This window comes from Anolis sagrei, chromosome 9 (assembly GCF_037176765.1).
Source record: "Anolis sagrei isolate rAnoSag1 chromosome 9, rAnoSag1.mat, whole genome shotgun sequence".
In the NCBI taxonomy this organism is placed as follows: Eukaryota; Metazoa; Chordata; class Lepidosauria; order Squamata; family Dactyloidae; genus Anolis; species Anolis sagrei.
The window spans coordinates 4005441-4030564 of record NC_090029.1 but is presented as its reverse complement, the minus strand read 5'-3'; the positions used below and the strand labels follow the sequence as shown (position 1 = coordinate 4030564).

Genomic DNA, 25124 nt, shown 5'->3' with positions numbered 1-25124 from the left:
CTGCTGAGCTGCTGAACTTGCTGACCAAAAGGTTGGTGGTTCGAATCCAGGGAGCGTGCTGAGCTCCCGCTGTTAGCCCCAGCTTCTGCCAACCTAGCAGTTTGAAAACATGCAAAAGTGAGTAGATCAATAGTTACTGCTCTGGCAGGAAGGCAATGGCACTCCATGCAGTCATGCAGGCCACATGACCTTGGAGGTGTCTACAGACAACGCCGGCTCTTCAGCTTAGAAATTGAGATGAGCACCACATTCCCAGAGTTGGACACAACTAGACTTAATGTAAAGAGGAAAACTTTACCATTTCATATTATTTTATTATTTTATTTTTATATTATTATTATATTATATTATATATTATATTATATTATTTTTATATTATATTATTTTAGTATTACTGCATTATAATATTATTTTTATTATATTATTATTGTATTATTGTATTATATTGTGTGTATGTGTGTGTGTGTGTATATACAATACAATTATATTATTTTAGTATTACTGTATTATTTATAACATTATTTTTATATTATTGTATTATTATATTATATTGTGTGTATGTGTGTGTGTGTATATATATACAATACAATTATATTATTTTAATATTACTGTATTATTATTTTTAAAATTCTTATTAAATATATTATTTTATTTTGTTTTATATATATATATATATATATATATATATATATAAAATATTTTATTATATTGTTTATATATATAATACAATGTCAAGGGGAAACCTTTACCTTTTTATATTATTTTAGTATTATTGGATCATTATATTATTATTATATTATTATTTTAAAAATTATTCTTATTAAAATATATTATATTATTATATTGTGATATACACACACACACACACACACACACACACACACAATCAAGGGGAAACCTTTACCTTTTTATACTATTTTAGTATCACTGTATTATTATATTACTATTATTATTTAAAATTCTTCTTATTAAAATATATTATATTTTTTATTATTATATTATATTGTTATATTTATATACAAATATAATACAGGGTTAGTCAAAATGCATAGGCCAATAAGCCATTCAATTGAATGGCAGATTGGCCTATGCATTTTGACTAACCCTGTATATTACCTTTACCTTTTAATATTATTTTAGTATTACTGTATTATTATTATTATATTATTATTATATTATTGTATTATTATATTGTATTGTGTGTATGTGTGTATATAATTATATATATATATATATATATATATATATATATATATATATATATATAATACAATTATATTATTTTAGTATTACTGTATTATTAAAATTCTTCTTATTAAATATATTATATTATTGTATTATTATATTATATTGTTATTAAATTTATATACAAATATATGTTGTTTTGTTGTTGTTGTTGTTATTATTATTATTATTATTATTATTATTATTATTATTATTATTTGAAGGCAAAGGTAGGTCCAAAAAAGCAAGTTTTGCACATACCATATAATAATAATAATAATAATAATAATAATAATAATAATAATAATAATAATTTATTGTTGTTATTATTATTATTATTATTATTATTATTATTATTATCCAAAAAAGCAAGTTTTATTATTATTATTATTATTATTATTATTATTATTATTATTATTATTATTATTATTTGAAGGCAAAGGTAGGTCCAAAAAAGCAAGTTTTGCACATACCATATAATAATAATAATAATAATAATAATAATAATAATAATAATAATAATAATTTATTGTTGTTATTATTATTATTATTATTATTATTATTATCCAAAAAAGCAAGTTTTGCACATACAAAAAAACCACACGACACCAACAACGTGGACGACGATGATTATCATTTTCGTAAAGTATAAACTCCGTATTTATTGATACTGTCAACCATACAAAGACGACGCTGCCGGCCTCTCTTCTCCTATTTTTTTGGAATGTTTACGTTGCTGCAGCAAGTTGCGGAGAAAGCTGCGCAGAAAGGGGAAAATATCTCTACCAAAGCAACAACGAGGCATTAATACAGAATTTCGGGTTAGTGAAAGTTCGGGCTTTGCAAAAATAGGGAAGGAAGGGATGAGAGAAGCCAAGGGAGGAAGAAAGCCACGCGTTATGTCGCTTTCTTTTCTTCTCAATCCATTTTCAGTCTTCGCCGCCGCACAGGTTCAGGAGGGCCCGCTGGTAGTCGCCTTTGGTGTCTTGCTGCAAAGAGATAGAGATAAATACATTGAATTTCGGGAGGTATTTTTTACTTTACACTGTCGATTCAATGTTGTATTGCTCGAACTTAATTGGCAATAATAATAATTATTATTATTATTATTAAATAATAATAATAGGTATTTTTGACTTTACACTATCAACTCAATGTCATTTTGCTTGAACTTAATTGGCAATAATAATAATAATAAAAATAAAATAATACTTAATATTATTTAAAATTAAAAATATTATTAAATATTATATCCATTATAATAATAATATAACCTAAATAATCTAAAATAATAAATATAAATAAATAAATATTAAAATAATAAATATATAATATTATAATAAATATATAAATATTATTAAAAATATATTGGCAATAATAATAATAAAAATAAAATAATATTTAATATTATTTAAAATTAAAAATATTATTAAATATTATATCCATTATAATAATAATATAACCTAAATAATCTAAAATAATAAATATAAATAAATAAATATTAAAATAATAAATATATAATATTATAATAAATATATAAATATTATTAAAATATATTATTATTAAATAATAATAATAGGTATTTTTGACTTTACACTGACGACTCAATGTCGTATTACTTGAACTTAATTGGCAATAATAATAATAATAATAAAATAATAATATTTAATATTATTTACAAATAAAAATATTATTAAATAAAATATTAAATAATAATATTAAATAATAATTATTAAATAATAATAGTAGTAGTAGTAATAATAATTATTAAATAATAATATTTAATATTATTTAAATTTAAAGATGTTATTAAATAATAATATTAAATTATTATTATTATTAAATAATAATAAAATATTTAAATTTAAAAATATTATTAAATAATGATATTAAATAATAATATTTAATTATTATTTTTAATTATTATTAAATAATAATAATAATATTTAATATTATTTAAATTTAAAAATATTATTACATAATAATATTAAATAATAATATTTAATTATTATTATTAAATAATAATTACTATTATTATTAAATAATAATAATAATAGTTATTATTATTATTATTATTATTATTATTATTATATAAGAATATATAGAACTCTCTGTCCCGGAGTATGGTGGAGGCTTTTAAACAGAGGCTGGATGGCCATCTGTCAGGGGTGATTTGAATGCAATATTCCTGCTTCTTGGCAGAATGGGGTTGGACTGGGTGGCCCAGGAGGTCTCTTCCAACACTAGCATTCGATGAATCTATAATCTAATAATAATAATAATAATAATAATAATAATAATAATAATATATTATTATTATTATTATTATTATTATTATATATAAGTTAAAATAAATAATTTAAATTAATATTATAATATAAATAATCTAATAATAATAATAAATATAAATAATCTATGATTCTATAATCTAATAATAATGATATATAATAATAATATATTATAATATAATTTATAAGTAAATATAAATAATTTAAATTAATATTATAATGTAAATAATCTAATAATAATAATAAATAATTTATGATTCTATAATCTAATAATAATATAATATATTATAATATGTAAGTAAATATAAATAGTTTAAATTAATATTACAATATAAATAATCTAATAATAATAATAAATAATCTAATAATCTAATAATCTATAATCTAATAATAATAATATAATATATAAGTAAATATAAATAATCTATCATTCTATAATCTATAATCTAATAATAATAATATAAATAATTTATCAGAAAACATACTATATTATAAACATAAACAATCTAAATTAATATTACAATTTAAATAATCTAATAATAGTAATTATAAATAATTACAATCTAAAATATTTTTATTTTTTTGTCGTGTCAGGAGTGACTTGAGAAACTGCAAGTTGCTTCTGGTGTGAGAGAATTCGCCGTCTGCAAGGACATTGCCCAGGGGATGTTGCACAGATGTTTTACCATCCTTGTGGGTGGCTTCTCTCATGTCCCCTTTGCATAGGGAGCTGGAGCTGACAGAGGGAGCTCATCCGTGCTCTCCCCGGATTCAAATCTCCGACCTTCAGTCCTGCTGACACAAGGGTTTAACTCATTGGACTCACCTGAATGAAGTAATAGAGGGACTTCCCGTATTTCCTCTTGAATTCACTCTTAATCTTGAGCATGTCAACCTCGGCGCGGGAGACCATGATCCGGGTCAGGATCTTGTCCCGGGTGCCTTTGCCCTGGAACGGAGACAAGAGACCAATCATCACAAACTCCACTGGAAGGGATGATGCTCAAGAGAGTCATGGCTCCCATTCCTTCCAATGGAACGTGGGTTGGAGGCCTTCCCAAGGGATCATGACCCCAGATGGACTTTGGTCATTGGTTGTACCTTCATGGACTCGTAGAGGCGGTCAGCGAAGTACAGCTGCTTGTTCTGGATGCACTGAACTGTGGAAGGAGAAGAAAATGGGAGATTTATGGATAAGACACTAGTAGGAAAAGTAACATTTCTTTGGCTTCATACTCCCTCAGAATCTCCAGGTCCTCCAATGTGACTCAATATTCAACTTCCACTGGAGGACCTACAAATGCTTAATGTTCTCCCTAAGAATCCTGGTGTCCTCTAGTATGACGTTGTGGTCAACATTCATTGAAGGACCTACAAATGCTTGGAGTAATGTTCTCCCTCAGAATCTCCAGGTCCTCCAATGTGACTCAATATTTAACTTCCATTGGAGGACCTACAAAAACTTAATGTTCTCCCTAGGAATCCTGGTGTCCTCCAGTGTGACGTTGTGGTCAACATTCATTGAAGGACCTACAAATGCTTAATGTTCTCCATTGGAATCTCCAGGTTCTCCAATGTGACTCAATATTCAACTTCCACTGGAGGACCTACAAATGCTTAATGTTCTCCCTAAGAATCCTGGTGTCCTCTAGTATGACGTTGTGGTCAACATTCATTGAAGGACCTACAAATGCTTAGAGTAATGTTCTCCCTCAGAATCTCCAGGTCCTCCAATGTGACTCAATATTCAACTTCCACTGGAGGACCTACAAAAACTTAATGTTCTCCCTAGGAATCCTGGTGTCCTCCAGTGTGACGTTGTGGTCAACATTCATTGAAGGACCTACAAATACTTAATGTTCTCCCTAGGAATCGTGGTGTCCTCTAGTGTGAGGTTGTGGTCAACATTCATTGAAGGACCTACAAATGCTTAGAGTAATGTTCTCCCTCGGAATCTCCAGGTCCTCCAATGTGACTCAATATTCAACTTCCACTGGAGGACCTACAAATGCTTAATGTTCTCCCTCGGAATCTCCAGGTCCTCTGATGTGACTCAATAGTCAACTTCCATTGGAGGACCTACAAATGCTTAATGTTCTCCCTAGGAATCCTGGTGTCCTCTAGTATGACGTTGTGGTCAACATTCATTGAAGGACCTACAAATGCTTAGAGTAATGTTCTCCCTCGGAATCTCCAGGTCCTCCAATGTGACTCAATATTCAACTTCCACTGGAGGACCTACAAAAACTTAATGTTCTCCCTAGGAATCCTGGTGTCCTCCAGTGTGACGTTGTGGTGAACATTCATTGAAGGACCTACAAATGCTTAATGTTCTCCCTAGGAATCGTGGTGTCCTCTAGTGTGACGTTGTGGTCAACATTCATTGAAGGACCTATAGAGTAATGTTCTCCCTCGGAATCTCCAGGTCCTCTGATGTGACTCAATAGTCAACTTCCATTGGAGGACCTACAAATACTTAATGTTCTCCCTAGGAATCCTGGTGTCCTCTAGTATGACATTGTGGTCAACATTCATTGAAGGACCTACAAATGCTTAGAGTAATGTTCTCCCTCAGAATCTCCAGGTCCTCCAATGTGACTCAATATTCAACTTCCATTGGAGGACCTACAAATGCTTAATGTTCTCCCCAGGAATCCTGGTGTCCTCCATTATGACTTTGTGGTCAACTTTCATTGAAGGACCTACAAATGTTTACAGTAATGTTCTCCCTCGGAATCTCCAGGTCCTCTGATGTGACTTAATGGTCAATTTCCATTCGAGGACCTATAAATGTTCTCTCCATTTGAGGACCTACAAATGCTTAGAGTAATGTTCTCCCTCGGAATCTCCAATGTGACTCAATAGTCAACTTCCATTGGAGGACCTACAAATGCTTAATGTTCTCCCTAGGAATCCTGGTGTCCTCTAGTGTGACGTTGTGGTCAACATTCATTGAAGGACCTATAGAGTAATGTTCTCCCTCAGAATCTCCAGGTCCACCAATGTAACTCAATAGTCAACTTCCATTGGATGACCTACAAATACTCAATGTTCTCTCCATTTGAGGACCTACAAATGCTTACAGTAATGTTCTCCCTCGGAATTTCCAGGTCCTCCAATGTGACTCAGTATTCAACTTCCATTGGACGATCCAGCAAATGCTTAATGTTCTCCCTAGGAATCCTGGTGTCCTCTAGTGTGACGTTGTGGTCAACATTCATTGAAGGACCTACAAATGCTTAATGTTCTCCCTCGGAATCTCCAGGTCCTCCAATGTGACTCAGTATTCAACTTCCATTGGACGATCCAACAAATGCTTAATGTTCTCCCTAGGAATCCTGGTGTCCTCTAGTGTGACGTTGTGGTCAACATTCATTGAAGGACCTACAAATGCTTAATGTTCTCCCTCGGAATCTCCAGGTCCTCCAATGTGACTCAACAGTCAACTTTCATTGGAGGACCTACAAATTCTTCATGTTCTCTCCATTTGAGGACCTACAAATGCTTAGAGTAATGTGCTCCCTCGGAATCTCCAATGTGACTCAATATTCAACTTCCATTGGAGGACCTACAAATACTTAATGTTCTCCCTAGGAATCCTGGTGTCCTCTAGTGTGATGTTGTGGTCAACAATCATTGAAGGAACTATAGAGTAATGTTCTCCCTCAGAATCTCCAGGTCACCTGATGTGACTCAATAGTCAACTTCTATTGGAGGACGTACAAATACTTAATATTCTCTCCATTTGAGGACCTACAAATGCTTAGAGTAATGTTCCATTGGAAGTTGACCACTGACTCAATCTGGAGGACCTACAAATATTCTGAGTAATTTTCTCTCTAGCAATCTCTAGATCCTTCAGTTGGACTTTATCTGTCAGGATTATTTAGTTATGCATGTGTGTTTTTCAATGTGTTTCTATGTAATTCAAGATGGATCTTAAGAAGTATTTCAAGATGGATTCTATTCTGCTCTTTTGTGTATTAAGAAAACATAGTGCTGAGGCAGAGAAAATGTAACCTTGACAGAAATGAGATAATGTGTTCTCTGGCTGGGAAGAAGAGGGAGGATCTGGTCTCAGCCAGAAGTCAGATAAGCAGATGTTCAGAGACTGTTTATTGTGCCTTGTAGTTCCTGTCTGTTGCTTGCTATGAATGGACGTGTACCTAGTAAACTTAGTTTCCTGTTGTAACTAAAAGCTTGCAGAGTCCTGATTTCTGAAACACAGTGTCTGCTGATCTAGCAATCCTTCCGCTGGCAAAGTTTCAATACTCTGACAAAAGGTTATGGGCCCTGAACCAGCAGATGATTAGGATTTGCTATCGATCCAGACCTGTAAGCTGATCCAGAACCGGAGTTAACCCAGTTGGCTCTGTTAGAGGACCTACAAATGCCTAGAGACGTGAGAAGGAATGGAGTGATTACCTCTTCTGTTGTATCATCTCTAGGAATTTTTAGGTCCTCCAGCATGACCATTGGAAATGAATAATTGATTCCAGCTGGAGGATCTACAAATGCCTAGAGAAATGTTCTCTCTCAGAATCCCTAGGTCAATCTGGACTCAATCTGGAGGACCTACAAATACTTTATGTTCTCTTTACGGATATCTAAGACCTCCAATATGACTCAATAGTCATTCTTCCATTGGAAGACCTACAAATGTTTAATGTTCTCTCTAGGAATCTCTAGGTCCTCCAGTGTGATGCTATGGTCAAACTCCATTGGAAGTTGGCTGTAGACTCAATCTGGAGGACTTATAAATACTTAGAGCAGTGTTGTCTCCAGGAATCCCTTAGTTCCTTCAGTTGGAGTTTATCATCAACCTCTGTTGAAGGACCTACAAATGCTTAATGTTCTCTCTAGGAACCTCTAAGCTCTCCAATTTCCATTGGAAGACCAATAAATGCTTAAATTAATGCTCTCTCTAGGATTCTTCTATTGGAAGACCTACAAATGTTTAATGTTCTCTCTAGGAATCTCTAGGTCCTCCAGTGTGACACTATGGTCAATTTCCATTGGAAGTTGACCACAGACTCAATCTGGAGGACCTACCAATGTTCTCTCTAGCAGTCTCCAGATCAGTGGTTCTCAACCTGGGGTCCCCAGATGTTTTTGGCCTACAATTCCCAGAAATCCCAACCAATTTACCAGCTGTTGGGATTTCTGGGAGGTGAAGGCCAAAAACATCTGGGGACCCCAGGTTGAGAACCACTGCTCTAGATCCTTCAGTTGGACTTTATCATCAAGCTCTGTTAGAGGACCTACACATGGCTAGAGAAGGGAGAAGGAATGGAGTGATTATCTCTTCTGTTGTATCATCTCTAGGAATGTTTAGGTCCTCCAGCATGACCATTGGAAATGAATAATCGATTCCAACTGGAGGATCTACAAATGCCTAGAGAAATGTTCTCTCTCAGAATCTCTAGGTCCTCCAGCATGGCGTTATGTGGTGTACTTTTTGCTTCGGAGAGTCAGATCATCTGGTTTTCCTCCTTTTCTTACCAAGATTGATGAAGGCGTTTTCCAGGTCTCCTTTCACCTCCTTCTTGATGCTTTCCACCATGTCAAAAGGACTGTAGCTCTTGTACCTCTCCATCACTGTCCAGGAAGGAGACAAAAGGAGGAGAAACAAGCAAAGATTAAGCCAGGCGTCCACAAAGCACTATGTTTTCATGGGCCCCCAGGGATTTCTTTACTCCAAAATGACCCCAATACCCTCTAGAGCAATGGTTCTCAACCTTCCTAATGCTGCAACCCCTCAATACAGTTCCTCATGTTGTGGTGACCCCCAACCATAACATTATTTTCGTTGCTACTTCATAATTGTAACGTTGCTCCTGTTATGAATCGTAATGTCAATATCTGATATGCAGGTTGTATTCATTGAACCAAATTTGGCACAAATGCCCGATATGCCCAAATTTGAATACGGGTGGGGTTGGGGGGAGAGAGATTTTGTCATTTGGGAGTTGTAGTTCATAGAATCATAGAATCAAAGAGTTGGGAGAGACCTCCTGGGCCATCCAGTCCAACCCCATTCTGCCAAGAAGTAGGAATATTGCTTTCAAATCACCCCTGAAAGATGGCCATCCAGCAGATGGAGTTTGGGGGAAATAGACCTTGACATTTGGGAGTTGTAGTTACCAGGATTTATCGTTCACCAACAATCAAAGAGCATTCTGAACCCCACCAATGATAGAACTGCGCAAAACTTCCCACACAGAACGCCCATGACACGCGCCGCCCGCCCTCTCCCCAGGCTGGCCCCGTGTTCTCCCAGCTTCAGGACGGGGTCTCCCCTCGTCCTGAAGCCGGGAGAAGGCGGGGGAGGCAGCAGGCGGCGCGGCTTTGGGCCCATGCCACCTGCCTTCTCCCCAGGCCAGCCCCACGTTCTCCCGGCTTCAGGACGGGTTTTCCCCTCGTCCTGAAGCCGGGAGAAGGCGGGGGTGGCGGCAGGTGGTACGGCTTTGGGCCTGTGCCCCCTGCCCTCTTCCCAGGCCAACCCCGCCTTCTCCCGGCTTCAGGACAGGGTCTTCCCTCGTCCTGAAGCTGGAGAAGGCGGGGGAGGCAGCAGGCGGTGCGGCTTTGGGCCCATGCCACTTGCCTTCTCCCCAGGCCAGCCCCACGTTCTCCCGGCTTCAGGACGGGGTTTCCCCTCGTCCTGAAGCCGGGAGAAGGCAGGGGAGGCAGCAGGCGGCGCGCGGCTTTGGGCCCGCGCCGACTGACTTCTCCCCAGGCTGGTCCCGACTTCTCCCGGCTTCAGGAAAGGGTCTCCCCTCGTCCTGAAGCCGGGAGAAGGCGGGGGAGGCGGTAGGCGGCACAGCATTGGGCCTGCGCTGCCTGACTTCTCCCCAGGTCAGCCCCGCCTTCTCCCGGCTTCAGGACGGAATCTCCCCTTGTCCTGAAGCCGGGAGAAGGCAGGGGAGGCGGTAGGCGGTGCGACTTTGGGCCCACGCCGCCTGCCTTCTCCGCAGGCCGGTCCCGCCTTCTCCCGGCTTCAGGACGGGGTCTCCCCTTGTCCTGAAGCCGGGAGAAGGCAGGGGAGGCGGTAGGCGGTGCGACTTTGGGCCCACGCCGCCTGCCTTCTCCGCAGGCCGGTCCCGCCTTCTCCCGGCTTCAGGACGGGGTCTCCCCTCGTCCTGAAGCCGAGAGAAGGCAGGGTAGGTGGCAGGCGGCACAGCTTTGGGCCCGCGCTGCCTGCCTTCTCCCCAGGCTGGTCCTGCCTTCTCCTGGCTTCAGGACGGGGTCTCCCCTCGTCCTGAAGCCGGGAGAAGGCGGGGTAGGTGGCAGGCGGCGCAGCTTTGGGCCCGCGCTGCCTGCCTTCTCTCCAGGCCGGTCCCGACTTCTCCCGGCTTCAGGACGGGGTCTCCCCTCGTCCTGAAGCCGGGAGAAGGTTGGGTAGGCGGCAGGTAGCGCGGCTTTGGGCCTGCGCCGCCTGCCACTTCTCCACACCCCGCGGGCCAGATAAATGCCCTCGGGGGGCCAGGTCTGGCCCGCGGGCCGTAGTTTGGGGACCCCTGTTATGGAGTGATGAACATTCAAGTGATATCAGCCCTCTATGAATGTACAATGTGGACATCCCTCTGTTGACCTGATTGAACTTAGTAAGAGATGTCCAGAATTGAAACAAGGACCTGGTTTAGTCTAAGCCTTTGACTTATGGGCCCCATAACTTCAAAAAAAATCATAACATCCACAGTTTGCACGGAAGAACAATGGAGACATGGCTTGGTCCAACCCATAGTCCCATCTCCAGGAATTACTCAACTAGATGAGAACGTTAGCCATGGATTACACCTATAAGATCACACCTATAAGATCGCTACATTCTTGTTTTGAGCCCCTCTTGTCCTCTCTTTCTCTTTATCAAAGGTCCGGAACGGCTGGAATGGGGTCCCATTACCTTTCTGAAGGTGGGGGACGCTCCTCTCGGTCATGATATTGATCCACTTGGCAACATCAGTGCCCTTCCTCTTGACGCCCGCGTCATACAGTTCCTGGGATGAATGAGATGCCGAGATATTTGAATCAGTTTGTGCTATGACATCTTAGTTTAATAATAATAATAGTAATAGTAATAATAATAAGAAGAATAATAATAAACTTTATTTATACCCTGCCACCATCTCCCCCAACGGGGACTCGTAGCGGCTTACATGAGGCCAAGCCCAAACAACAATTTTAAAGACCATTTGTATCACCCCAAAAACCATAACCTTGATCTTGGGAGTAATTTATTGTCAGATGTTCACTTTAGCAGTAGGCAAGGTCCTATTTGGTGTTTTTTTAAATGTTTTTATGGATTTAATCTGAATTGTTTTGAATACTTAAAGATGATTAATACTGTTCTAAGAGTCATATATTATGAGGGTTGAATGAAAAGTAATGCCTCCACCTTCGTAACTCCTCAACAGATGGCAGTACTGATATGCGGCAGGTACTGGCTTGTTCAGTAGACTCTCCTCTACAGTTCCATTTTGGTGGGAAGTCTTAGCATTGAATGGTTGTGTTGTTAAAGTGCAAAGTAATGCCTCCACCTTTGTAACTCCTCAACAGATGGCAGTACTGGTATGCGGCAGGTACTGGCTTGTTCAGTAGACTCTCCTCTACAGTTCCATTTTGGCGGGAAGCCTTAGCATTGAACGGTTGTGTTGTTAAAGTGCAAAGTAACGCCTCCACCTTCATAACTCCTCAACAGATGGCAGTACTGATATGCGGCAGGTACTGGCTTGTTCAGGAGACTCTCCTCTACAGTTCCATTTTGGAGGGAAGCCTTAGCATTGAATGGCTGTGTTGTTAAAATGCAAAGTATGGAACCTGTGCAGACTGTTGGTCAATGTGACTTCAGCAACGTGCAGTCATTGAATTCTTGACAGCAGAAGGTGTCACCCCAAAGGACATTCATCAAAGAATGCAAGTTGTTTATGGTGATTGTGTTAATGTGAGTACTGTGCATCGTTGGACGAGTAAGTTTAAAGATGTTGAGGTGGGAACATCTGACTTGCGTGACAAACAAAGAGTTGGACGTCCTGTGACAGCAACCACTGAGTTTCACAAGCAAAAGATTGACAGATTGATTCAGGACGATTGTCGTATCACTCAGAGAGAAATTTCAAGCATAATCAGAATTTCACAAGAACGTGTGGGTCACATTATTGTTTTGCTTGGCTATCGGATGATCTGTGCATGATGGGCACGTCGAGAGAACTGTGAGACGCTGGTTGCGGAAACAGAGTGTCGACTTTTTCCATGATGGCTTCAGAAAACTTATTCATTGTTGGCAGAAATGTATCTAATTGTCTAGTGATTATGTGGAAAGTGAATAGTGGTAGTTAAAGAGCACATTCTAAGGATTATTTCTGTGTTTGATTTATTAAAATATTCCCATCCAAACCCAAGTAACAAAGGTGGAGGCATTACTTTTCATTCAACCCTCGTAATATATTTTAAATTGCATCGTAAGGCATTTAATGTTAGCTACTTTGAGTCTCATGGGGAGAAAAAATGGAATATGAATAAACATAATAAACATAATAATAATAATAATAATAATAATAATAATAGTGAAAGTCTTCAGAAGATTTTTAAGACCTAACCGAGAGAAGGAGAAAAGCATTATATCATCTGCGTACATCAGGATGAAAATCTTTCTGTTCCAGATTACTGATGAAGGAGAATCCATTTTAGCTAAGCAAAGGAGTAAGAATGAGATGCATTAAGCTAAGTTTCGATGATCTCAATACTTCTCTTACTAAAATAATAATTTGCACTGTACAGAAAGTCTCCGTATTTATTTATTTTATTTATTTATTATTCAAACTTGGTCCTTGCTTGGTCCTTCAACACAACTTTATGGTAAATCTGGGGCAACAGACCAAAATAGAAATAAGGCACAACTTACCCTGGCGTCTTGGTCAATCAGCTCATAGTCCACCACAGAAGCATCCTCGTTTCTCCTCCCCTTTTTTAAAGAAGAACAGAAATAATCAAGTAAACACCTATTTTGGACACAAACATTAAGGACATATTTATCCCACTTAACAACAAATCAAAGCCAAAGTGTCCAACCTTGGCCAGGGCAACCATCAGCTTTCGGAAATCGCCAGATGTGTCTGAGATGATGTCCTTTTCCAGCTCAGTTTTGTACACTTAAAGAGAGAGAGAAAAGAAGGAAGGATTAATGGAAACCATCGTTCATTAGAACCAACTATGGGTCATTAGAATAAACTAACTATGGTTAGTTAGAAAAAATAATTATGGTCTGTCAGAACAAACTAACTATGGTTAGTTAGATCAGGATAACTATGGTATGTTAGAAGAAACCAACCATCACTCATTAGAAGAAACTAACCATCATTCGTTAGAACAAACTATTGGTCATTAGAACAAACTAACTATGGTTAGTTAGAAAAAATAATTATGGTCTGTCAGAACAAACTAACTATGGTTAGTTAGAATAGGATAACTATGGTATGTTAGAAGAAACCAACCATCACTCATTAGAGGAAACTAACCATCGTTCGTTAGAACAAACTATGGGTCATTAGAACAAACTAACTATGGTTAGTTAGAATAGGATAACTATGGTATGTTAGAAGAAACCAACCATCACTCATTAGAAGAAAATAACCATCGTTCATTAGAACAAACTATGGTTCATTGGAACAAACTAACTATTTCTTGCCAATAAGAATTGCACTGTGTAGGAATACCTCTGTAGTCTAATCCCTCATTGCACTGTTATGAAAGATGACTTGTTAGCACTCCAGCACTTTAATTAACGGTGAGATCTCTGTTAGTTACTAATGTCAATGGTGCTATTGTGCGGTCACTTTAATTTTGCATTTGCACTTTACATCGTGTATTATATAATCACTCCCAACAATGGTTGAATGGCCGGGGAAAATTGGAGATGGTTTTATAAGGCGGAGGAATTGAACTACAACAATGGCGGAAATGATGGTTTAACAACCGCCAGGGCTATTGACATATCATATAATAGCGCACTAGTGAACTACCAGGATATGGAGAATGATAGAGGGGGGAGGGAGGGAGGGAGTTCCGGTGCTTGGGGGGCCCCCATCGAGGTGATGATGGGGAGGGGGAGATACGGGAAAGGGAGAGTTAAAAAACCAATTCGGCCAATTCGTGAGCAAACCTTAAGAAAAATTCCAAAATGTCCCCCCGACATGGTAAACTTGGGTTCCAAGGTAGACGGTCCTCCCGGATTAAAGGTGGTGCTGTTGAACGCCAGGTCTGTCAATGGTAAAACATCAACCATTCAGGATTTAATCCTGGATGAAAAGGCAGACCTGGCGTGCATCACGGAGACCTGGTTGGACGAGGCTGGAGGGGTTAATCTCACCCAGCTTTGCCCACCAGGTTATGCCGTGCAACACCAACCGAGATCCGGGGGGCGGGGAGGCGGAGTTGCAATAGTCTATAAAGATTCCATCTCCTTGGTCAGGGGCCCGGCCTTACAGTCGACCTTGTTTGAATGTGTCCACCTGAGGCTAGGAGACCAGGACAGAATAGGGCTGTTGTTGGTGTACCGACCACCCCGCTGCACCACGGCCGCCCTACCTGAGCTTGCAGAGTTGGTCTCGGGCCTGGCATTGGAGTCCCGGCGGCTTGTAGTGCTGGGGGACTTCAATGTCCATGCAGAGACCACTCTTTCAGGAGCGGCTCAGGACTTCATGGCTTCCATGGCAACTATGGGGCTGTCCCAATTAATATCTGGCCCTACCCACTGTGCTGGACACACACTTGACTTGGTCTTCTGTCAGGGCTGGGAAGAAGGTGGCGGTGTGGAGGAGTTATCAATCTCCCCTTTGCCATGGACTGACCACCACCTGATCAAGTTTAGACTTGCTGCAACTTCTAACCTCCGCAGGGGTGGTGGACCCATTAAGATGGTCCGCCCCAGGAGGCTTATGGATCCAGAAGGACTCCTGATGGCTCTTGGGGATGTTTCCGCTTCCTTGGATGGTGATTCTGTCGATGCCCTGGTCGCTCACTGGAATAGGGAGTTGACTAGGGCAATAGACACGATTGCTCCGGAGCGCCCCCTCTTAAGTCGCCGAGCGAAACCGGCCCCTTGGTTCAACGAGGAGCTGGTGGAGCTAAAGCGAACAAAGAGGTGGCTAGAGAGCGTGTGGAGGAAACAGCCCAGCGAGTCAAACCGAACACGCCTACGCCTCTATCTAAGGGCGTATGGCGCGGCAATAGAGGCCGCGCAAAATGCTTTCTACTCGGCCAATATTGCGTCCGCAAGGAACCGTCCGGCAGAGCTGTTCCGAGTAGTCAGAGGGTTGTTGAATCCCACCTTGAGTGGGTCCCCTGACGACTCGACAGCGCGCTGTGAAGCATTTGCTCAGTACTTTGCGGACAAAGTCGCTTTGATCCGCGTGGGCTTTGACACCACATTAAGTGCAGTCTCTGAGGATGTAACTCAAGCATCTGCTTGTCCAGTTTTGTTGGATTCGTTTCGATCTGTTCAACTCGACGAGGTCATCAGGGTTCTGGGAGAGGCGAGGCCCACCACATGCATCCTAGACCCCTGCCCTTCCTGGCTGGTAAAAGAAGCCAGAGGGGGTTTGGCAGAGTGGGTAAAGGTGGTGGTTAATGCCTCCCTTCGGGAAGGCAAGATTCCAGCCAGCTTAAAACAAGCTGTCATCAAACCGCTGTTGAAAAAACCATCACTAGACCCCACTCAATTCGTCAACTTTCGGCCAGTCTCCAATCTCCCCTACTTGGGCAAAGTCCTGGAACGTGTGGTGGCCTCGCAACTCCAGGAATTCCTGGTGGACACGGACTATCTAGATCCGTCACAGTCTGGCTTTAGGCCGGGACATGGTACTGAGACAGCCTTGGTCGCCTTAGTTGATGATCTGCGCCGGGAACTGGACAGGGGGAGTGTGTCCCTGTTAGTTCTGCTGGACCTCTCTTCGGCCTTCGATACCGTCGACCACGGTATCCTTCTGGGACGCCTCGCAGGAATGGGTCTCGGGGGTACTGCCTTGCAGTGGCTCCGGTCCTTTCTCGAGGGTCGCTCCCAGAAGGTGTCACTAGGGGACTCCTGCTCGACTCCTCGGCCATTGTACTGTGGAGTCCCGCAGGGCTCAATACTGTCCCCTATGTTGTTTAACATATACATGAAGCCGTTGGGAGAGATCATCCGGAGTTTTGGGGTGCGATGTCATCTGTACGCAGATGATGTCCAACTCTATCACTCATTTCCACCTGCCACTAAGGAGGCTGTTCAGGTCATGAACCGGTGCTTGGCCGCTGTCACGGACTGGATGAGGGACAACAGATTGAAACTAAATCCAGACAAGACAGAGGTACTCCTGGTCAGTCGTAAGACCGAACAGGGTACGGGGTTACAGCCTGTGTTGGACGGGGTCACACTCCCCCTAAAAGCACAGGTACGCAGTCTGGGAGTTCTCCTGGATTCATCGCTGAGCCTGGAACCCCAGGTTTCAGCGGTGGTCAGGGGAGCATTCGCACAATTAAAACTTGTGCGCCAGCTGCGTCCGTACCTTGGGAGGGCTGACTTGGCCATGGTAGTACACGCTTTGGTTACATCCCGCTTAGATTACTGCAACGCTCTCTACGTGGGGTTGCCTCTGAAGACTGCCCGGAAGCTGCAGCAAGTACAACGCGCGGCAGCCAGATTACTAACGGGTGCGGGATACAGGGAGCACACCACTCCGCTGTTACTCGAACTCCACTGGCTGCCAATTAGCTTCCGAGCACAATTCAAAGTGCTGGTGTTAACCTATAAAGCCCTAAACGACTCCGGCCCTGTTTACCTCTCCGAACGTATTCTCCCCTACGAACCATCAAGACCACTAAGATCGTCTGGAGGTGCCCTGCTCTCGGTCCCTCCGCCTGCACAAGCACGGCTGGTGGGGACGAGGGACAGGGCCTTCTCGATGGTGGCCCCTCGACTTTGGAACTCCCTGCCATTAGAGATTAGAACTGCCCCCTCCCTCATGACGTTCAGGAAACTAACAAAGACCTGGTTGTGGAACGCGGCATTTGACAACTGATTTAATTCTTTGCCCACATGAAAGGAGGATGATGAATGTGATTGTGATGGTGTTGGACGATTTGGCTCTTTTAACTAGGATGTTAATATTTTAATGTGTATGGTGCTGATATTTTAATCGTGTAATGAAGTGGCATTGTGTTGTTATTGTATATTTTTTGTATGTTAACACATGTTGTGAACCGGTCCGAATCCCTCTTTGAAGGTGAGAGGGTCGGTATATAAAACCTCGAAATAAATAAATAAATAAATTAGTTAGAAAACATAATTATGGTCTGTCATAACAGACCAACTATGGTTAGTTGTTAGAATAGGATAACTATGATATGTTAGAAGAAACCAACCATCACTCATTAGAAGAAACTAACCATCGTTCATTAGAACCAACTATGGGTCATTAGAACAAACTAACTATGGTTAGTTAGAAAAAATAATTATGGTTTGTTAGAACAAAGTAACTATGGTTAGTTAGAATAGGATAACTATGATACGTTAGAATAAACCAACTATCACTCATTAGAAGAAACTAACCATCATTCGTTAGAACAAATTATGGGTCATTAGAACAAACTAACTATAGTTAGTTAGAAAAAATAATTATGGTCTGTTAGAACAAACTAACTATGGTTAGTTAGAATAGGATAACTATGGTATGTTAGAAGAAACCAACCATCACTCATTAGAAGAAACTAACCATCGTTCGTTAGAACAAACTATGGGTCATTAGAACAAACTAACTATGGTTAGTTAGAAAAATAATTATGGTCTGTTAGAACAAACTAACTATGGTTAGTTAGAATAGGATAACCATGGTTCGTTAGAACAAACCAAGACTGAGCCACAGTTCTTTGTCTCCTAAATCTGCCTTCATTTAAACGAATTATTGTCCATCAACTGAGCTCAACATTGGGGGACCTTTTGCCAAGTAATGTCCTTCACCATTTTTTCTATCAAACCCAAGAACGGTCAAGGAATAGGTCAAAAGTTTTGGTCACTCTGGATATTTTCCACAATGACACTGTGGACACATCACCACCCACTTAACCCTTCAGTAGCTGTGTGACCACATGTCCATTAGAACTGTATTTTCAACCGGTTTTACACAATAGGCTCAAGGTCCACTCACCACTTACTTAAACCTTCAGTACATGTTTGATCACATGTCCATTAGAACTGTATTTTCAATTGGTTTTATACAATAGGCTCAATAATGTGGATAAGGAAGGGTCCCGGTGGACCAGGGAAACACTCCATTACTGCACCTCCTCTTCCATGTTCTTCTGGGTCAACTTACTTTCTTTGTAAACTCTGTTGATTAAGTGGAGTTCCTGGTTTGTCCGCGAGCAAATGATCTCAATGAGCGTCTCTTCATCTGTCCCCAGGCCCTGAAACACAAATGAGAAAAACCCATTAAATGCATTTTTGGTCAAACTAAATGCAGTTTTTGTTGAAGACAGGGTAAGTCCATGATTTATAGTTTTCTCCTTCCTCAATCACAACCTCCCTAAATACACTGTGCACTTAACTGATTGTCTCAGAGGCAAGCTAGGAAAATATATCCATGCATATCAGAGTCCTTATCACTTGTCACCAGAGTTTTACTGCACAGCCTGGCGTAAGAACGTCATGCCTGTCACATGGTCATGACTCAGCTTCTTTTGTCTGTCCCTCAAGTTCCACATCACACCCACTTAAACCTTCAGTAGGTGTGCAACCACATGTCCATTAGAACTGTATTTTCAACCAGATTACCACAATAGGCTTAAGTTCCATGTCACCACCCACTTAAGCCATCAATAGATGTGTGACCACATGTCAATTAGAACTGTATTTTCAACCAGTTTAACATCACAACTCACTTAACCCTTCAGTAGGTATGTGACCACATGTCCAGTAGAACTGTATTTTCAATCAGTTTAACACAATAGGCTCAAGTTCCACATCACCACACACTTAACCCTTCAGTAGGTGTGTGACCACATGTCCATTAAAACTGTATTTGCAACCAGTTTCACACAATAGGCTCAAGTTCCACATCACCACCCACTTAACCCTTCAATAGATGTGTGACCACATGTCCATTAGAACTGTATTTACAACTGGTTTTACACAATCGGCTCAAGTTCCACTCACCACCCACTTAAAGCTTCAGTACATGTGTGACCACATGTCCATTAGAACTGTATTTTCAACCAGTTTAACACAACAGGCTCAAGTTCCACTCACCACCCACTTAACCCTTCAATAGATGTGTGACCACATGTCTATTAGAACTGTATTTTCAACTGATCTTACACAATAGGCTCAAATTCCACTCACCACCCACTTAAACCTTCAGTAGGTGTGTGACCACATGTCCATTACAATGGTATTTTCAACCAGTTTAAGCGGGTGGTGAGTGGCTCAACCATTTTCAACCAGTTTAGCACAATAGGCCTAAGTTCCATGTCACCACTCACTTAACCCTTCAGTACGTGTGTGGTTACATGTCCATTAGAACTGTATTTTCAACCAGTTTAACACAATAGGCTCAAGTTCCACATCACCACCCACTTAACCCTTCAATAGATGTGTGACAACATGTCCATTAGAACTGTATTTACAACTGGTTTTACACAATCGGCTCAAGTTCCACTCACCACTCACTTAACCCTTCAGTACGTGTGTGGTCACATGTCCATTAGAACTGTATTTTCAACCAGTTTAACACAATGGGCTCAAGTTCCACATCACCACCCACTTAACCCTTCAATAGATGTGGGACCACATGTCCATTAGAACTGTATTTTCAACCAGTTTAACACAATAGGCTCAAGTTCCACATCACCACACACTTAACCCTTCAGTAGGTGTGTGACCACATGTCCATTAAAACTGTATTTTCAACCAGTTTAACACAACAGGCTCAAGTTCCACTCACCACCCACTTAACCCTTCAATAGATGTGTGACCACATGTCTATTAGAACTGTATTTTCAACTGATTTTACACAATAGGCTCAAGTTCCACTCACCACCCACTTAAACCTTCAGTAGGTGTGTCACCACATGTCCATTAGAATGGTATTTTCAACCAGTTTAAGTGGGTGGTGAGTGGCTCAACCATTTTCAACCAGTTTAGCACAATAGGCCTAAGTTCCATGTCACCACTCACTTAACCCTTCAGTACGTGTGTGACCACATGTCCATTAGAACTGTATTTTCAACCGGTTTTACACAATAGGCTAAAGTTCCACATCACCACCCACTTAACCCTTCAATAGATGTGTGACCACATGTCCATTAGAACTGTATTTTCAACTGGTTTTACACAATAGGGCTAAAGTCAATGCATACCTATCTGACAGTGTATTATCCACCTAACTGTTTTGATCCCACTTAAACTGCAATGGTATGGAATAACGAAAGTTGTTGTTTGGTGAGAGACCCGCACTCTTGAGCAGAGAATGCTAAAGACTCGGTAAAACTACAACTTCCATGATTCTGTATTGTTGCAGTTCAAGTGGGGTCAAGACTGAATTAATTTGACAGTGCAGACACACCTCTCTTTATCCACCTTCTCAACGTTTGCAACTATGCATCGAATGAATCCATTTTTGAGAAATAACTTTCAAAGCTCAGAAAAGAGTTTGAGATTGAATTATTATTTCTCGCCGACGAACTTCAGGTGGAAAGTGCCAATATTTTGAGACTGTCGCCATTGCAATGCACACAGGTGTTTTTGCAAAAAGCAGAAATCAATACGAGATAACGAAAGATACGCAGTTCATTATCCCTGCTAATACCAAAGAAGGAAGGAACAAAAATAAGGTTTTGCTCGGCACGTCGCTCTCTTTCCTACGTTCGGAACGAGCCGCCCGAGTTCAAGGGACGTATATTATGAAATATGTATTTCAAAGTCTCTTTTCTCTTTTCCTTTTCTTAAATGATCAAAGTCAAGATTTAATTTTATATGCTCGTCTTCGGCGACGGCATATAAAACTGCATAGAGAAGTGAGGCTTTGAACTCAAAAGTTGGAATTAGCCGGGCGTAAAGTGTAAATCAATTATGAAGCTGTTAATACAATAATGGAAATTACTAATCCACATGAAAAGGTGTCAGGTGTTAATTAAACTCTTTGGGAACTCCGGCGAATCCGACGAGGTTCAATCGAAACGGATCTTTCCGCCGAAGGCTCGGAAAAGGAAACAGATTGTTAATTTCTGTTCCAATTCAGTTCCACCCGGAATCATTTAGAAAGCCGTTACTTTCTCTCTCTTTTTTTTTGGCTGCGATTCCTTGAAAAGAGAATCGGGCGTAATTAACGCCATGTTCTTTATGCCGTAAAGAAAGAGCGGGAGAAGAAAGGAAATAAGAAGCGCAACCTTTGGCTTGAGAATTAGATACATAATTGATAAAAGGGAAATGCCTCCCAGCCAAAGAGATGCGGAAACTTTCTTGTTTTCGCAGCGAAAATGGAAGGCTGGGGATACGTACGGAGAGCAATCGGAAAGGAATATTTTATATTTCGCCTTTTGCTTGAACTGGATTTGGAATAATAATAAATATATAACATAATACAGTATAATACAATATAATAATATAATATGAAAATTAAAAATAAATAATATGAATATAAAAGAATAAATATAAATACTCCTAATAATAATATAATAATATAGTCTAGAATAATAAATATAAATAATATAGAACAATAATAATAAATAAATATATGACATAATACAGTATAATACAATATAATAATATAATATAATTAAAAATAAATAATATGAATATAAAAGAATAAATATAAATGCTCCAACTAATAATAATAATAATATAATAATATAGTCTAGAATAATAAATATAAATAATATAGAGTAATAATAATAAAATAAATATATAATACATTATAATATAATATAATAATATAATATGAAAATAAAAAATAAATAATATGAATATAAAAGAATAAATATAAATACTCCAACTAATAATAATATAATAATATTAATAATCTAGAAAAAAAAATAATAAATATATGACATAATACAGTATAATACAATGTAATAATGTAATATAAAAATAAATAATAAATAATATGAATATAAAAGAATAAATATAAATACTCTAATTAATAATGATAATATAATATAGTCTAGAATAATAAATATAAATAATCTAGAATAATAATATATATGAAAATAAATAATAAATAATATGAATATAAAAGAATAAATATAAATGCTCCAACTAATAATAATATTATAATAATATAGTCTAGAATAATAAATATAAACAATCTAGAATAATAATATATATGAAAATAAAAAATAAATAATATGAATATAAAAGAATAAATATAAATACTCCAACTAATAATAATAAAATAATATAGTCTAGAATAATAAATATAAATAATCTAGAACAATAATAATAAATAAATATATGACATAATACAGTATAATATAATATAATAATATAATATGAAAATAAAAAATAAATAATATGAATATAAAAGAATAAATATAAATGCTCCAACTAATAATAATAATATAATAATATAGTCTAGAATAATAAATATAAACAATCTAGAATAATAATAATATATATGAAAATAAAAAATAAATAATATGAATATAAAAGAATAAATATAAATACTCCAACTAATAATAATAAAATAATATAGTCTAGAATAATAAATATAAATAATCTAGAATGATAATAATAATAATAAAAAATGAAAATAAAAAATAAATAATATGAATATAAAAGAATAAATATAAATACTCCAACTAATAATAATAATATAATAATATAGTCTAGAATAATAAATATAAATAATATAGAATAATAATATATATGAAAATAAAAAATAAATAATATGAATATAAAAGAATATAAATACTCCAACTAATAATAATACAATATAAATAGTCTAGAATAATAAATATAAATAATCTAGAAAAATAATAATAATAATAAATATATGACATAATACAGTATATAAAATAATATAATATAAAAATTAAAAATAAATAAATAATCTAAATAAATAAATAAAAATAAATAATCTAAAACAATAATATAATAATACGAATATAAAAATATAAATACTCCAACTAATAATAATATAATAATATAAATAATCTAGAATAATAAATATAAATTCTCCAACTAATAATAATAAATATAAATCTATATTTATCTATAATAATAATAATATAACTAAATATCAATAAGCAATAATAATGATTGTATATATATTACATTATTTATATTAATATTAATTGGAGTATTTATATTTATTCTTTTATATTCATATTGTATTATATGTTACTATTATTGCCAATCTAGTTATCAATGGGTTGTTATAGGCTTTTTTGGTTAGGCATACTCCCCTAGTTATCAATATTTATTATTATTTTACATTCATTATATTATTATAATATTATTGTTTTAGATTGTTTATATATTTATTTTTAATTTTTAAATATAAATACTCAAACTAATAATAATATAAATAATCTAGAATAATAAATATAAATAATCTAGAAAAATAATATAAATAAATAACAATAAGCAATAATGATCATATATAATTGAATGATATATAATATTATTTTATTATGTCATATATTTATTATTATTATTATTATTATTTATTTATTTAATATTATGTCATATATTTATTATTATTTTTCTAGATTATTTATTTATTATTCTAGACTATTTATATTATTTTATTATCATTAGTTGGAGTATTTATATTTGTTCTTTTACATTCATATTATATTGTATATTACTATTGTTGTCAATATAGTTATCAATATTTATTATTATTTTACATTCATTATGTTATAATATTGCTGTTTTAGATTATTTATATATTTAAATTTATGTTATATTATTATATTGTATTATACTGTATTATGTTATATATTTATTATTATTCCAAATCCAGTTCAAGCAAAAGGCAAAATGTAAAATGTATTTATTTATTTATTTCACAGTTTTCTATACCGAGCTTCTCAACCTCATTGAGGGACTCAGCCCGGTTTCCAGCCATAAAAACATATACACTCATTAAAATATCATATATCACAATTACAAAAACAACTTTAAAAACACTATATATTGCACATAAAGTATTTGCATAGTAATAAATAACTTTCTGCATAGAGAACACCACTTTTTGCACAGAATATAACACCTTCCATGCAGAAAGTGGAATTTTCTGCACAGAAAACAATAATTTGCCGAAAGCAAAATTTTCTACACAGAAAACATTTTTTTCTGCACAGAAAACCATACTTGAAAAAACCTTTTTCTGCACAAAAAGCTAAACTTTCTGCACAGAGTATGTTTCAATACAGAAAACATTCGTTCCTTCACAGAAAGTGCCATTCCATGCACAAAATAATAGTAGATGAGTTTTGTGCAAAATAAATTCCTCGACTGAAAAATTTCCAAATCATTAGAGAAAACTACTAGAAATCCCAATTGGGGCAGTTACAGGTCTCAGGCAGCAGAGGGCAGCATTGGATAAAGGAATGAAGACATCTCAAGAGTTATTTTAA

The 25124-nt window shown here is 37.4% G+C and overlaps 1 protein-coding gene across 1 annotated transcript in view; it reads right to left on the bottom strand.

Annotated features, from left to right (window-relative positions):
* Positions 1 to 1854: 1854 nt before the first annotated feature.
* The window catches only part of ANXA2 (annexin A2), a 55893-nt gene continuing 32623 nt past the window's right edge, over positions 1855 to 25124 (bottom strand). The window contains exons 6-13 of the mRNA XM_067471242.1: positions 18860 to 18950; positions 13581 to 13660; positions 13414 to 13473; positions 11416 to 11509; positions 9015 to 9110; positions 4614 to 4672; positions 4339 to 4461; positions 1855 to 2213 (exon numbers count right to left, since the gene is read on the bottom strand). Of these exons, the coding sequence (XP_067327343.1) occupies positions 2154 to 2213; positions 4339 to 4461; positions 4614 to 4672; positions 9015 to 9110; positions 11416 to 11509; positions 13414 to 13473; positions 13581 to 13660; positions 18860 to 18950 (663 nt within the window). The 3' untranslated portion in view covers positions 1855 to 2153. The remainder of the gene's footprint in view (positions 2214 to 4338; positions 4462 to 4613; positions 4673 to 9014; positions 9111 to 11415; positions 11510 to 13413; positions 13474 to 13580; positions 13661 to 18859; positions 18951 to 25124) is intronic.